This window comes from Heteronotia binoei, chromosome 2 (assembly GCF_032191835.1).
Source record: "Heteronotia binoei isolate CCM8104 ecotype False Entrance Well chromosome 2, APGP_CSIRO_Hbin_v1, whole genome shotgun sequence".
NCBI lineage: Eukaryota > Metazoa > Chordata > Lepidosauria > Squamata > Gekkonidae > Heteronotia > Heteronotia binoei.
In genome coordinates, this window is record NC_083224.1 from 202095530 (window position 1) to 202111627 (window position 16098).

The 16098-nt window shown below is 52.4% G+C and overlaps 1 protein-coding gene across 1 annotated transcript in view; it reads left to right on the forward strand.

Moving 5' to 3' along the window:
• The first annotated feature begins 424 nt into the window (after window positions 1-424).
• MIDN (midnolin) overlaps window positions 425-16098 on the forward strand; it is a 38760-nt gene continuing 23086 nt past the window's right edge. The window contains exons 1-4 of the mRNA XM_060232856.1: window positions 425-469; window positions 8486-8711; window positions 10594-10681; window positions 11731-11793. Of these exons, the coding sequence (XP_060088839.1) occupies window positions 8494-8711; window positions 10594-10681; window positions 11731-11793 (369 nt within the window). The 5' untranslated portion in view covers window positions 425-469; window positions 8486-8493. The remainder of the gene's footprint in view (window positions 470-8485; window positions 8712-10593; window positions 10682-11730; window positions 11794-16098) is intronic.

A 16098-nucleotide genomic window follows, 5' to 3' on the forward strand; every position in this document is an offset into this window, starting at 1 on the left:
GTTTCCCAAAGGCTCCGCTTCGGCTTCGAAACCGTCCAAGCGCTCGGGAGGGATCCCTTCGGGGCGCCGCCGCGCGTCAGGCCCTGCGCCACGCCGCAGCCTGCAGCCCCCCCCCCCGCCCCGGAGCGCGGCGGCGTGCTGAGTGTGCAGGGCGGCCGCGGGCTCCTCCTCCTGCTGCTGGGCCAAGCCCCTCCCGCCCGCCTGCCTGCCTGCCTTCCCTCGGCCGGGCCGGCTCCTGCGAGGGGGCGGCGGATAAAAACTTTTCCGCACCTCCCGAGCGGGCCGAGAGTCGCCGGGAAGCAGCAGCAGTTGGAGCCGCAGCGGCAGCTCGAGCCGTCGGGAGGATTACCCGGGGCAGCAGGCAGGGAGGGAGGGAGGGATCGGGGCCTGCGGAGGGCTTGCTCGGGAGGGGGCGAAGGGCAGAGGCCTCGGCGCGTCCCCCCAGGCGGATCGGAGCCCCGCGGTGTCGGTGAGTCGGCGGAGACGGGCAGGCGGGGGGCTCTGGCTCTCGCCCGGCGGCGGCGATCGGGGGGGGGGGGGCGCACCGAGAATTTGGGCGGCGGGAGAAGCCGGGCCGGGGGGGGGGGCTCGGTGCAGCCAGCCGCTTCTTGTCCCCCCCCCTCGGGAAAGGGAGATCCGGGGTGGGGGGGCTGTGGGTCTCTCCCACTCCCACCCCCCAGAGATCCCAGGGTGCCCCCCCGGTAAAATCTGAGACCCCCATAAAATCTAACCCCCCCCCCAAGTAAAACCAGAGGAGGGCCAGATGGGGTCGGCGCTTTTTGGGGGGGGGGGGGTAGAGGTCCGGATCCTATGCTGACACCCCCACCGCACCGACACGGTGGGTCTGCTGAGGAGCATGGGAAGAAGCCCTTGGTGGGTTCTTCGGGGGGGCGAAGTCAGCCCGGAATCCCTCTGATCTCAGAGCTGAGCTGCCCTTTTGGTGTAATGAAGCCCTCCCCGCCCCTTTCAGAAGAAGTGTCAAGGGGGGGGCGATTTCTCACTAGGCTGGACCCCCCCCCCCCCAAAAAAAAAAGAGAGAAAGAAATGCGGCGGATTGTATCAGCACCCGGCCTTCTGGGCTCTGGGAGGCTGCTTTCGAGAGCGGATTCGAATCCAGGCCCCCGGGCGAGAGAAGCCTTTGGGCCGGACTCTTGGCCGGGGGCGGGGGCGGTGGCGGAGCGCCCCCAGCCCGCCATCTCTTCTGCCCACGTAGACAGGCAGGGGCTGCTCCAGATTCCACCTCCCGCCCCACCCCCTCCTTTTGTGAGAGACTCGCTGCCGCCTGCCGCCTTCGGAGAGGCACAGCTCGACCCCGGGCAAGCTGGCGCTGGGGCTGCCCCTAGCAGGCTGCGGAGGGAGTGCGGTTCAGGCTCTTCCTTCGGACCTGAAACCCTTTTCTTTGAGCTCTGGAAGCACCAGAGCTCTCTTTGTTTCTGAGAAGCGCACTCTGTAGGCACTCAGAAACCATCTTTTCACAGCCAGTCTCAAACCCCAGCAGTGGGAAAGCTGGGGAGCCCCCAGAAATCTTGGCTATATATATATATATATTTTAAAGAAGCCCATTGTGACCTAGTCAGTGGTCCCCTTTTTTCCTGGGCTGTAGTGAAACTGGATCCAGCTGGTGCTTGGCTGTGGGGCTGTCTCCCACCCCCCACCCCCTTGCCAGCTTTCTGCTTTGGCCCAAGGAGCCCCCCTAGCGTCCCCCAGCTCCATGACTTCCAGGGCAGCCGGGAAGGAGTGGTGGAGGAGTGGTGGGAAGACATTCAGATCAGGGAATCTTCTGTAGGAAAAGAAATCTCAGGAGGGCTGAGTTAATCCACGGAATGTGTCATTGTGTTACAAAACTGCTTTGTGTAGTGGGTTAGAGTGTGTGGGGGTGGGTCCCTGGGTTTAAATGCTCCCTGTTCTGCGGTGGAAGTTTGTTGGGTGACCTTGGGGCCGTCACATGCAACCTCAGCTTAACCTGCTGGAGAGGCAAATAGGGCAGGGGTAGCTCTCCAGATGTTTTTTGCCTACAACTCCCATCAGCCCCAGCCATGCTGGCTGGGGCTGATGGGAGTTGTAGGCAAAAAACATCTGGAGAGCTACCATTGGCTACCCCTGAAATAGGGTATGCTGCTGTTGGGTCCCTGTATTTTTTAAAAAATAAAATAAAATATGCATCATGGGGGAGGAGGGGGACAGATTCCACCTTCAGAACAAAGGATACCTTTTGAGTTTGGCTTCACTCACCCGGACACCTTGAATTCTACTTTCCTGTGCCCCAAACATGATGGGTCTTTGTGTTTGGAGAGACCCATCTTGTCTAAAGGGTGCCCTTCCCAGGGTGGCCCTTTGTGGCTTGTGGGCCTGAAAATCCAGGCCTCCAAAGGTGTGTGGCTGGAAGTATGTGAAGAAGTCCCCACGGTGTGGAGGCTGTGTGTGTGTGTGTGTACCTGGAAGTTGATTTGCTCTTTGACCAGAGAGAGTTGGCCCCATCTCCCTTCTGGTTTGTGAGTATCCTCTGACTCTCCTTCACAGTGCTTCTAGCAAAACAAGGGCCTCTTGTTGGTCGAGGTCTGCAGGAGCTTGCCTAGTTTGCCCTGGAGTGAAGCTTCCCCTCTCTTGATTTTCAAAGCTAAATACTGGGGGTTGCTGGGGGATTACTCTGTCACCTTTTTTCTTCCCAGTGCCCTTTCCTTATATAATATGGCACTTTGCCTGTGCCGTTGGAGGCCATTCCTTTTAGAGTCGTTCTAGATCAGTGACCCCCTCAGTTGGTATTCTTGGCTTGGACACTGGGTGACAATTGAGTACTTCCCCCTCTCCCCCCCCCCTTCTTTCAACAGCAGCCTGGCGCATAAGGTGTGAAACCGGGAAAGCATTTCTGTGGGTTGTGATGTGTGGGCCAGGCTTCAGCCTTGGGCATTTCTGTGGGCCTGGATGCTGTTAAAGGTCCAGGAGCGGAGTGGGGTGGTGGAAGATGGCAACCTTATTTCTGAAAACCACCCCTTAAGGGGATGTGCAGTCGGAAGAGCCCAGCATTTTAACCCATACCGACCCTTTGGGGGCCTAAAAGATCTTGGGGGGGGGGGTGTTGTCTTTCCCCTTGATCCAGCAGTCTTCTGTCTTTTGATCTGAGTGGATTTGGCCTTTGGAGTAGATGATTTGAGCAGAAGAACTGAGATCCTAAACCCCAAACTTAGCAGTGTTTGGGTTGGTTGCTAAGAATGATTCCAGGAAAGTGCCTTAGACAAGGGCATGTTCATTCATATCCCTCTCCCTCCCCCCCTCGCTTTGTAGGGAACAAACCCAAAGGAATTTGCCATTGGTGCATTGGTGGAGGTTAAGTGAGAAAGGATTGATGGGAAGTGAACGCGGACCTTTTGTCTCCAAAACACCCCCGTTTTGATTTGGCACGCTCTTTTTTTAAAGTTATGCCTGCCTTTGAGATCCCCAGAATTCTGCCATAGCTGGTTGGTTGGTGATGTACCCCAAATTGCCCATGGAGTAGCAAAATGCGGTCTTTGTATATCTGGGGAGACCTCTTTGTGTTTGGTGTGTGTGTACCTGCGAATTCTCTTTCCATTTTGGTTGAAGAAGAGTCCTTGACAATGCAAAACTATTACCTGTCGCTACAACAGCAGCCAAGGACCCAGTGGAAAGATACATCCCCATTCCCCTCTTGGCTTCCTGTCCTCAGCCAGACTCCCGAAGAATAATTCTTGCCATAATCAGCATAAGTATTCCAGAGGCCTCCTGAAGAGCTCCTTCAGCAATGGGACCCATACATATGATTTGCTAATGAAATTCTTTAAAGCACCATTTATACTCAAATAATTAAATATATTTATGCTCCCTGATATATTTTTTCCACTTACCCCCATGCACCTATTGTTCCTTAGTGTTGCTATTTTAGTCCTTGCCAGCAGAGGGCAGCATTGCTTTGCTGACTCATTCTAGAGTAGACTAAAGAATCTCTCTCTCCCCCCCCCCCCCCTCCTTCCTTCTGCCAAATAAATTCCATGTTGCCAATCAGCTAATAACTCAGTGACTTTACGCAAGAGCAACAATCCGATTCTCTGCAAAGTTCTTTGGTACCTTCTGAAGAAGGTGGGGGAATGCGGGGAGTGGGGGGAAGGAACCACATACCAATCTTATTGTACCCTCAAGACACCCTGGATTTAAGGCTGAGAAGAAACATGTCAATCTAAAATTGTGTCCTGCTACAATTTTGTTAATTTTTTTTTAAAAGGAACCTTTTTCTTGATAATGCAGCATTCCATGTTGGGAAAAGAACAATTCTTCCTGCAAAAGAAATTTTTGGAGTTGACCTCGGATTACTCTGGCCTATGAAAGAACCACTTGGAACTTTCTGAGATCCTTCCCTGGTTTATCCTCCAGGGCGTGAGCCATCTTTAAAGCCTCCATCCTATTTGTGAACCAATTCCTTCTCTGTAGGAGGCCTTTGCCACTCCCAAGGCCCACCCCACCCCCGGCTGGTTTGCCTCTGAGCATATTTCCAGCGCATTACCCCACCCTTGGCCACTGGGTGACTAAGGCCTCTCTTCCACATCTAGGATAGGCCAGGAGGTGTCAGAATAACTCATTCTGCTTTTGATAATTGTGAAGAGTGTGTGTGTGTGGGGGGGGGGGGGTGTATGTCAGGCCCCTCATTCTTTCCACTGGAAATTTAATTCAGAGCCCCTGCTGGTTCCAAAGGTTTCCCTGTTCAAAAATGCACACTTCCAAGCAAAGTTCCCTCTAAGCTGTAGTCTTGTGAGCAAAAATTCTACTTTGTGAACTACTGGCATGAAAGTGGTGAGCTGCTGCATCAATGAGTGTGCTCTGGGGCATTCCTTCCTGAGCTAAGACAAAAATGTGTGAGCTGGAGGCTTAAAATCTGTGAGCTGCCTCACATTAACTCAGCTTAGAGGGAACACTGCTTCCAAGTAGCTGTAAGGATTTAAAAAAAAAATGTATGGCACCTTGTGATGCGCTTTTCTCTGTCCTGTCGCTTCTATGCCATCTGTTTACGAGGAGTTCCCCGGTTCCCCCTTCCCCATTTTTGACTCCCCACAACCTAGCACAGTCCACTGTTCTGAGAGAAAGCAACTGACCTAGATCTCACACGCTGAGCCTCGTGGGGGAGTGGGGATTTGAATTCGGATCTCCCTGAAACATCAGGCCTTCCTGCAGGGTACAGGCAGCAGGAGGAGGAATGCGCCTTAGGGTTTTCAAAGCAAGAGATGTTCAGAGCTGGTTTGCCATTGCCTGCAACGCAACTTGGACGCCTCCTAGCCAAATACTGGCTGTTTAGCTTCTGACAAGATCAGGCTGGCCTGGCCTGCCCCCCCCCCCCCCGCTGTACAAGCTTGAGAGACAGGATCAATATGGAGAGGACCACCATCTCCAGACAAACACGTTGCTTTGCAGCCTGTATATCGCCATCCACTCTGTAGCGTTCAGCTTGGCTTACTGCCTCGAGACACCTGTGTTCTGATCCAATTTATGAGAGGTCAGTGGTCCTGCCAGTGGACACCTTTTTCTGTGATCCTACAGTGTAGCACTTTGATAGAGGGGGGAGCAAGAGGGAACCTGAGCATACACACACACACACACACCCGCTTCCTGTCCAGGCTTTAGTCACAGTGGCGTGTCAAGGAAAATCTGCAATGAGGGACAATTGAAACAATGCTGGATGAAGTTAGAGAGACATTGGGCACCAGCATGATAAAGAGTCCATTGTAACCCTCCGCTTCTGCAGTTTGTATATTAGCAGTCTCCTATGTTATTCCTGTTAATAAAAACTAGTGGGGACCGGGCATGAGGAATTTGGGGGCCATAATGTGGAAATCTCACCCCCCCCACACACAGATCTCCTCTCCAGGATTCCCATAAGCTGCCAGAGGCTTGAGTGGGTCACCTCCTCCCCCTTTTTTCCCTTAGCTGACTCCTCATGGTCTTTCTCTCTGGCCCGCAGGGGTGGGATTCTAGCAGGAGCTCCTTTGCATATTAGGCCACACACCCTTGATGTAGCCAATCTTCCAAGAGCTTGCAAAAATGAGCCTTGTAACCTTCTGGAGGACTGGCTACATCAGGGGTGTGTGGCCTAATATGCAAAGGCGCTCCTGCTAGGATTCCACTCCTGCCTCTGGGGCATTCTCTTGATTTCAGCAGGCTATTTTTTTTTTTGTCCTATTCCATCATCTTTTGATTAACTTAGAAAGTCCTGTTTTCTCCACCTACCTGGGAAGTCCCTGAGCAGGTAGGGACCTCTTTCTTTTTCTGTGGGTGTTCAGTTCACCTGCTTTTATCATTGGCACCGGAGTGGGGGGCAGCTGTTTTGTTGGGACAGACAGTGTGTCATTTCTGGGCCATGAAGGCAAACCATTCTTTATATTCACAGCTGGCCCTAGACTGTCACCCTATGCAAGGCCAGCTTCTGGTGCCCCTCCCTCGCTGCACTGATAATGTCACCAAGCCACATTGGGGGGCACCCAATTCGGTGCCCCCAGAAGGCCGGTGCCCTAGGCAATCACCTCGTTTGCCTAGCAGCAGGGCCACCCCTGTTTATATTTTAAGGAGGTTAATTTCTGGACCTGCTTAGACTTGTATGTTCTGGCATAGAAAAGTCCTCCTACACTAATTCACGGCGTAGAGGCCTAAGGCCCTCTGTACATGTTCTGTGGCATGTTGGTTTTTCTGCTTGCAGTCTCTGCTGTGGCGGGTGGGTGTCTTCCTGCAGCATCTAATCCACAAGGTGTTGTTTCCCCTCACTCAGAAATGAGACCCTGGGAGGGGAGCAGCTTCCCGACCCGTTTACATGTGAACAAGTGTGTCTCCTAGCCAGTGTTCCCTCTAAGCTGAGTTAGCGTGAGCTAGCTCACAGATTTTTAGCCTCCAGCTCACGCATTTTTGTCTTAGCACAGGAAGGATGGCCCCAGAGCACACTAATTGATGCAGTAGCTCACAATTTTCATGCCAGTCGTTTACAAAATAGAAATTTTGCTCACAAGACTGCAGCTTAGAGGGAACATTGCTCCTAACTTGTGCCATTCTGTGGAGCTGTCGAGGCATATCTTCTGTAAGTGAGGGTGGGGAGTGTTATAGGTGCAAGTACTCTTATGAGTGCAGGTACTTTGGTCTTTGTGGTTACTTGATAAAAGGAGTAGTGATTGGGGCCAGTGTAGAAACCCAACCCATTGCTCTGGTTCCACAGCAAAATGGCAGTCACGGTAATCCTTAATAAGATTTCCAGCTGTTGTTTGTTTTTTTCAGGCTTCTGGGTCCAGTTTGTTCCTGGACTGCTGGAGGTCAGCCCTGCCTCATCGAGGCCTGGGCTGTCATCTCCTAATCCCGCGTTCACTCTTACGAGGGAGTAGGCTCCACTCTGTTCAGCTTGGTTTACTCTCAAGCAAGCCTATACTAGGAGGCAAGGCTCTTAGGAGGGAGAAAGCTGTCTTGGGGCTCGATTTGTCAAACATGAATAGCTTGGGCCTTTACAGAGCTTACTCATAGCAAGACAACCTCCCCCCCCCCCCCCTATTAAAAATATTGCTTTGGGTAGAATTGATCCAGCCCCCTTTTAAATTCCGCCCCCCCCTCTCCCTCTTCCCCCATTTCCCTCTGCATGCAGAAGTATAAATAGTTTTCCACACACGCCCTTGTGCCATGCTTTTATAGGAAGTTCTTTGTTGTAATCTAGATTATGAATGGCCCTTTAAAAAGAGGGGGAGGAGGAAATGCGGGGGTTGGCGTTGCAAATAGGTGTGGGCGGAGAAGCCGCCTCCGTCCTTGGCACCCAGCAGCCCCGCCCACTATTGGGGGCGGGGGGGAGCGAGTCGAAGTATCCGGTCTTTTCTTCCACGTGGGGGAGCAGCGGGCCCGCCGCCATTGGCCCGGGGGCGCCCACGTCTCGGCGTTCGGAGAGCCGGGATTGGCTGCGGCGGGGCTTCGGCCGCGGGGAGGGGGGGAAGGGAGGAAAAGGATGAATGGGGAGGGGGCGGCAAGCCCCGCCCCCCGTTTGGAACGTTGATACATTATAACTTTTTGCTGCCCGCCCCCTTCGCTCCTCTGTCTGTCTGGCTGGCCCCGGCTCGGGTTAGTTTCACAGCCCAGCTCGGGAGCGGCGGCGGCGGCGCCCGCTGTGTGGCCTCGCGGTCGAGCCCAAGGTGGGGCGGGGGGCAACGAAATTACCGGCTTTGCAAAGAGCGGGGCTCCCTTGGAAGAGAGCGGCAGGGGACCCCCCCTTTTTAGAAAGAGAGCCCGCCCGCCGCATTTCCCGGGGGAAGGCGAAATTGCATTGGGGGGGGGGGGGCGGTTGGTGCACTTCTCGGGCGGGAAGGACAAAGACGGGCCCGCCGCCGCACCGCGGGCGGGGGAGGCTTTTTGACTTGCCCTTGGACGGCGCTGTGCCGCGGAAGGAGCCCCGGGAGGCGGCTGCCCGGCTCTCCTTTGTTCGCCGCCAGCTCTCTAATCCGCCTCCCTCCCCTCCCCCGCGCAGGTGAGCGAATGGACCACCAACCCAGCCCCAGGAGTTGCAGCCGGGGGCCCGCAGCCTGCGAAGCCGTCCAGAGCGAGCCTTCCATGAATGTGCACATCCACACGACCACCGGCGCCCGCTATGAACTCGCGGTCCCCTTGGAGGAGACGGTGGAAGGTCTGAAGAGGAGGCTCTCGCAGCGGCTCAAAGTGCCCAAGGAAAGGCTGGCTCTCCTCCACAAAGAAAGGTGAGGGCTGCCCCCCTTTCTCCTCCTCCTCCCACCCTGCTGCAATTAACCGGGGGGGGGGGGCAGAAGGCCGGTTCTCTCGCAGCATGCATCCCCCCTCCCCCGCCCTCCAGCCTTGTCTTCTGCTTCTGGGGGGAAGGGGGACAACAGCCCTCTCATTGGCCTCTCCGGGTCTCCCCCACCCTCTGCGACCCTCCTCACCCCCCCCCCCCCAAATGTGTGCTCTGCAAGTCCATGGTTGCTTTGGGGGGGGGGGCGTTTCACACACACCGCAGCCGTGTGGAGATGGGCTGTCTGTGGGAAAAGCTCTTGTGGTGTGTTGCGGCTTTCCTGCTCCACATCCTATTGAAGTGGGTGTCAGTTTTGCAAAGCGGACCAGATGCCTTTGACTTTGCTGGCAGGCAACGCAACAGGGGCCTTGTGTGTGTGTGTGAAGCTGGAAGCTTGTCTGCAGACAGACTGAAGGAAACACCTCTTGCTGTGGCACCTCCCCTGAGTGGCACCTCCCCTGGTTTATTTTCAAGATGTGGGTGGGGGGAGGTCCTTTTCCGTAAAAAAAAAAAAAAACTTCACCCCCCCCAAAAAAAACTCAGGGCAAAGGTCATTGCTTGACTGGGGGGGGGGGTGCATTTGTGAAACTGTTTAGCCTTGGGAGGGGTGAGGCATGCCTCTGTCATTGCTACTTATTGATCTTTGATCCCCAGAGTGGGAAACCTATCTTGGAAAGGGAGGAAATAGGGGGACTCTCCTTTTCCAAACCCTTGGTGAAAGTGGGGGGGGGGTGCAATTTCAACCCCCCTTTCCCTGACCTTTCCCACCTCTTCCTTTCCTGGAGGTATCCTTTGTTCTGAAGGTGGGATCGGTGTAGATGGCCAGTGTGCCAGCGCAAACACACACACAGCACCTCTCTTTGCGCGCAGCACCTTTCATGAAATAAAGAAAAATCCGAAGTGAGTTTTTTGTGAGGAATGCTGCAAAAAGGAAAACTTGGTTTCCTTTTCTGTGGGTGGGGAGGAAGAGGAAAAGAAATCAACAATGGCATTGAACGGTCAGGAGGGGGAGAGGTATTTCACCTAGATGGGCCTCTCCCTTTGTTTAAACAAACCCCCCTCCCAGCTTTGTTAGAGAAGAGGATTCTTAAAATGCAAAGGAGGTTTTCCCTTTCTATATGGTAAAACCTGGAATATCCCCTTTGCCCACCACCACCACCAGAGGAGGAAATCCTTTGACCACAGAGCAGTTGAGCAAATTTTTAATTCTAATAGCTTCCCTTTTTTAAATTCCATTGGGTGCTGAATTTCTTCCCTTCCTCCCAACCCTTTGAATCAAATTAAAGAAAAATCCCCCCCCCCTACATGCTCCTTAGTTGCTTTCTTTTCCTCCCTCATCCCCACATTTCAGTAGATCTGCAGATTATTTTTTCCGAATTACTTCTTTTAGAAAAAAAAAACCCTTCAAGTCCTTTGGGCTGCCTGGCTTTGTCATTCCCCAACCAGAGCCTTTGGAAAGAGTGTTTCTTGACAGATGACTGCAGTTCTGTCTGGGGGCAGGGCAGGAGAGACTTTTGATATGATGTTTGCAGAAAGAAAGGGAAAGAGGAGAGTCTGGGGGTGGGGAGAGGAGGAGCAGGGGATGCAGCTATTTTGGGTGCGGGTAGAAAGCCAAGGGGGAAGATAATAGCAGTGGGGCTGGTGTCAGGCCCTTGGACTCAGGGAAATAGGAAAGTGCATCTTTTGTGTTCAAAGCATCCTCCTTCCATATTTCCCCAAGGATAGTTTGCGTGCCATTTGCATTAAGGAAACCCTTTGGATCAAGTGGTTAGTTTAAATAAAGTCATGCTATATATATGTATATATATATTTTCCTCTTCTCCTTTCACCAGCCACCTTAATTCTGGCAAGCTGCAAGACCTGGGGGTCGTGGAAGGAAGCAAGTTGACTTTGGTACCGACGGTGGAAGCCGGGTTGATGGTAAATGAATGCTTCTCCCCCCGCTAAATCTCACCCCCCCCCATCTATTTCCCTAAAAGAGTTGTGTGATCTGTTATGGTAACGCCCCCCCCCCCCTCCAGTCTGTCTTTTATGCAGTGAGCAAATAAGTCAGAGAGAAAAGGAGGAGTACTCCTGTCAGTACTTCCTCTAAGCTAGGGGTGGCCAAACTTTGCTTAATGTAAGAGCCACATAGAATAAACGTCAGATGTTTGAGAGCTGCAAGACAGGGAAGGAAGGAAGGAAGGAAGGAAGGAAGGAATCATACACTTGGAAGGGGCCTCCAGGGTCATCTAGTCTGATCCCCTGCACAATTCAGGAGATTTACAAAGGAAGGAAGGCTGGGTGAGAGAGGTAGAAGAAAGCAACTTTAACTTCAAATGCATTCTCCAAGCCAGCCAATTGGGCAGTAGGGGGTTTGAGAGCCACACAATATGTGTGAAAGAGCCACGTGTGACTCCCGAGCCACAGTTTGGCCACCCCTGCTCTAAGCTGTGGAGTCTTGTGAGCAAAATTCTGCTTCGTGAGCTACTGGCATTAAAGTTGTGAGCTCCTGAATAAATGTGTGAGCCAGAGGCTAAAAAACTGAGCTAGCTCACACTAACTCAGCTTAGAGGGAACTCTGGAGCCTGCTTGATTCTTAACCTGCAGCAAGGGCTGTTTCACCTGTGCTTGTTTATCAGTTGATAACCTGCATGTGTGAATGGATTGTTGCCACAGGCTGCCATTGACATGGAGTGCTGTTGTTGGCACAGGCTTTGTGCACTGAGTGAACTGCAAGGCATACACACACCAGTGGAAATTAAAACCTCTCTCTGTGTGTGTCCTCGTCCTGGTCACACCTTTCTGTATTTTGTTTTGCCTCTCAAATAGACCCACAAGTTTCAAAGCAGCCAAGCATTTTAAATAACATGGGACTTTTGTTAAGCTTCCTTGTCTGATCACCTAGAGAGGATTCTGTACTCACCTTAGGCGATCAGGTAAACAGCCAGCCTAATTTTTGTGTCCCCTTCCCACTCTTTCTTTCACAGTCTCAAGCATCCAGGCCCGAACAGTCCGTAATGCAGGCTTTGGAAAGCTTAACAGAAACTCAGGTAAGACCATTCGCGCTTTGTGGGTTGAGGGGAACCTGGTAGATTTGACTGCTAGTGTTACTTTCCAAGGATTTTGCTTTGTCTCCCACCCCAGAGAAAAGGAGGGAGGTGTGAAAAAAATAACAGCGGGGTGAATGAAATAAAATGTGGCTATAGGGCTAGGTTAGTGGCAAAGGTGGTTCTAAAAATCATGGTTTCCCTGAATTGTACATGTATGTTTAAGATAAAGTGGCAGCTGTGTCCAGATCCTATTCCATAGGGAGTTGCTAGGGGTTTTTTGTAGCAGGAACATAAAAGAAGCCATGTTGGATCAGGCCAGTGGCCCATCCAGTCCAACACTCTGTGTCACACAGTGGCCAAAAAACCCAAATGCCATCAGGAGGTTCACCAGTAGAGTCAGGACACTAGAAGCCCTCCCACTGTGCCCCCTCCCCAAGCACCCGGAATACAGTGCATCACTGTCACAGACAGAGAGTTCCAAAAATAAGCTGTGGCTAATAGCCACTGATGGACCTCTGCTCCATATGCTTATCCAGTCTCCTCTTGAAGCTGTCTATGTTTGTAGCTGCCGCCACCTCCTTTGGCAGTGAATTCCATGTGTTAATCACCCTTTGGGTGAAGAAGGACTTCCTTTTATCTGTTCTAACCCGACTGCTCAGCAATTTCATTGAATGTCCACGAGTTCTCGTATTGTGAGAAAAGGAGAAAAGTGCTTCTTTCTCTACAGGGAGAAAAGTGCTTCTTTTTCTACCTTCTCTGCATATTAGGCCACACGCCCTTGATGTAGCCAGTAGGCCCTGTAAGCTCTTGGAGGATTGGCTACATCAGGGGGTGTGGCCTAATATGCAAAGGAGTTCTTGCTACAAGAAAAGCCCTGCTGTTCTCTTGGAACTGGTATGCTTTAGGAAGGTCAAGGGATTCTCCCTCCCTGCCCCCTCTGGTTTATTTCTTTGCAGCTCTTATCTGGGTCTCTACTGGCATGGTATGGTTAGTTGGGAGGGGGGGCAGGGAATCTGACCAGTCGCTGAGCCGTGACACAGAAGGGAAAGGCTAACACATTGGAGGCTACGTCTGTGCCCTTTGAAGGGGAAGAAATTGGAGGGGTCTCTGGCCCCCTTAAATTGAGTATTGGCGAGCTCAAATTCTCTTAAAACCCATTGATTTTGAGGGGGGTGGGGGAGCTGAGCCCCAGTGTAGATAATTCCCTGCAACCAGTGGGCCTTTTAAATGCTTGATTTGGGGCAGATGTACATTCCCCTTATCATGTGTGTGAGGTTTTTGTTTGTTTGGTGTACCAGTTTTGGTAGTAACCTGGAGCTTTGATGCAAACACATCTCTAAAAATGTCCAGGAGCCAGCCAGAAGGGTCTGATCGGTGTTTTCACACCCCGACCCTCTGCCCACCCCTCAATTGCAGGAGCTCTTTGTTGCGTTTCCAAACCAAAATGCTGCTTTTCTTTCTTTTTTTTAAACATCTGCCTGGAATTGGTGCGTTGGGTGGGTTGTAATTAGACAACTGAATGAGGCTCTGTGTCCCCTAGAGAGAGACCTCTGCTTTAAAAAAAAAATCTGCAGGTGGATTGGACCATTCTGGAGAACAAAAGCGGGTTGTTTCTTTTAAAAAGAAAATGGGAATTTATGTCTTTATTAATAGAAACTAGATGCAAGACACGCCCCCCCCCCCAATCACCTACTCCGTACCCTTGGCTCTTGAGCATGGACTTGGTTTGACTCTGGATTCTGTGGCTTTTGTGGGTGGGTGCTCCGGTTTCTTTGTTGCTGCTGCCCTGTTCTTCCTGCCCCCATTGTAGGGGTCTGTAGACGATGGCTTCTGCCCCTCCCCCCAAAGCCTTATTTCGGTGGGTCTTCTATCTGTGTTAATTAGGATTTTAAGTACATTTGTGTGTTCTTAAATACAGACTTCTTGGTTTGTGATGTTAGATATATTTTAGATTTGTAAAATGCTACCTGGCCAGGTTGACTGACCTTGGTGGATGGAGAGGAAATGAATCTATAGTAAGGGATGTCTCCCCCCATCTTCTGTTAGCATTTTCAGAAGGGGTCTCTAGATCTGGCCCCCTTAAATTGAGTATGAATATGAATCCCCCCCCCAAAAAAAGAATTCTGATCTTTATCCTTTGACTACGTCACTGTGACCTTTTTTTGCTTTCTTTGGGGTGCTGTGACTTCTCCGGCAAAGGGCCCCCCCCATTTTACGTGTAACTGCATAATAGAGTCACCATGTATTGGGGGGGATGGGAGATGCTGGAGGGGTTGTGGCGTTCTCACATGGGATGCTGGGAATTGTGGGGGTGGGCTGGGTAGGGGAAGGAGGGCTGCTAAAAATTCTTGCTGCCTCATGGCTTGCCTGGGAGGAGGGGGTCTTTGTAAAGAAGGAAACCACAGAGCTTGGGGGGGGGGTGATTGGAAAGGCAGGGGGGCTGGAGACAGCTTCCTTGCATCAATTTGAGGAGATGAGGGAGGTCTTAATTTTGTGTTCTCTGCTCTGCAGCCCAGGGGACTGGTGGCTGCAAAGAGAAAGGGGGGGGGCTAGCCTATTGAAGGCAGGGGTGCGTGGGGAACGGGGGGGGGGGGGAGTTGTGCTGGGTGTGCCAGCAGGCCTTCTGTTTGTGGCAAGGCTGCCTTTGATTATGTGGCTCCGTTTGTCGGCCTTCACATTCCTTCCAGGGCCCCTTGTGACATTCTCAGGGCAGGGCGTTAGTGGGATTGGAGTACAAAACGTGCACCCCTGTCCTGGTTGGTGAGCTGGCTGGGGAAAGAGCCAGCACCTGGTTAGCTGGCGCTGCAAGATAAAAGGTGTTGGCCCCCCCAAAAGAGAACTTCCCCTTTAGACACATTTGGTGTTTGAACATTTTGAAATGTATTATGCGTGGGTCGCGACCCTATTGTGTATGGGGGGGGAAGCCCACCTTGCATGGGGGGGAATGGCTGGTGTTTGTGTGCTCCTCTCCCCTTCCAACCCCCCCCCCCAATTGCCAGTTGTATGCTGATCAGCTGGTAGCTGTTCTCTTGGCATGGCAGAAGCCCCGAAGGCCCTGTGAGTTGCTGCTGGGGGGGCGGGAGACAGTATTTTTCAGGGGAGGAGTGAAAGCACCACACCCCTCATTCATGCTTGCGGTGGCTTGCGTCAGCCACAGTTGCCTTCCTCCAACTTCTTTTGAGAGGAGGGGTTGTCCTCGTCCCCCGTGCTGAGAGAAGATGAGAGGGTTTGAAAAGTCTTGCTTCAGGTTGCCAACTCTGGGTCAGGGGATTCCTGGAGATTGGGGGAGGAAGTTATGGGGGAGGGAGGGGCCTCGGCAGGGGCTAAAGCCACAAACCCACCTCCCAAAGCAGCAATTTTTTCCGGGAGAGCTGATCTCTGTCGGCCAGAGGTCAGATATAATTCTGAAACCTCCAGGCTGCACCTGGGGGTTGGCATCCCTAGTTCTTGGTAGAGGAAGGGAGAAGTGTTGTGGGGAGGATCCAACTTCTTGTAGCTCCTTGAGACCTCATTGCACATTCTTTTCTCCTGCTAAACGGCTTGGAAGGAAAGAAAAGGGGGTTGGGACCAACATCGGTTGGAGTTCTGGGCGGGGAAGCCCCTTCCCAACACCTTAGTGAAGGTGACTCTGATTTATTTTATGCAGACCCCCCTTCTCTGGGAGACAGGGGGCACTGGCCCTGATGTGGGCTGTTGGTTAGGCTGGGATCACATCGCTTTGGGCTGGATGGACCCCATTTCCGACTTCATCTGAAGGAGCCCATTTTGATTGTGATGATGATATTGGATTTATATCCCGCCCTCTACTCCGAATTTCAGAGTCTCAGAGCGGCTCACAATCTCCTATATCTTCTCCCCCCACAACAGATGCCCTGTGAGGCAGGTGGGGCTGAGAGAGCTCTCCCAGTAGCTGCCCTTTCAAGGACAGCGCTGCGAGACTGTGGCTGACACAAGGCCATTCCAGCAGCTGCAAGGGGAGGAGTGGGGAATGCAACCTGGTTCTCCTGGATACGAATCTGCACACTTAACCACCACACCAAACTGGCTCTCACTTTGGAGTGGTCCCCCCAAACTCCCCCCCCCCACCGGTGGGTAATTTTTTTTCTTTTGCACAAAGCTGGGTTCTCCGTTTGCATTTCTACCATTTCATCCTCCAACATGTGTGAATGAGGGCAAGAATGGGAATCCTCGTGGAGTAGGAGAGAAGGATTCGTGGCAGGCTTCTTCCCTCCCCCCCCCGCCCCCCCCCCCGCCCAGTCACTAAAAGGAATGTCAGTGTGGATGTTTTCGGAAGCAGCATCTTAT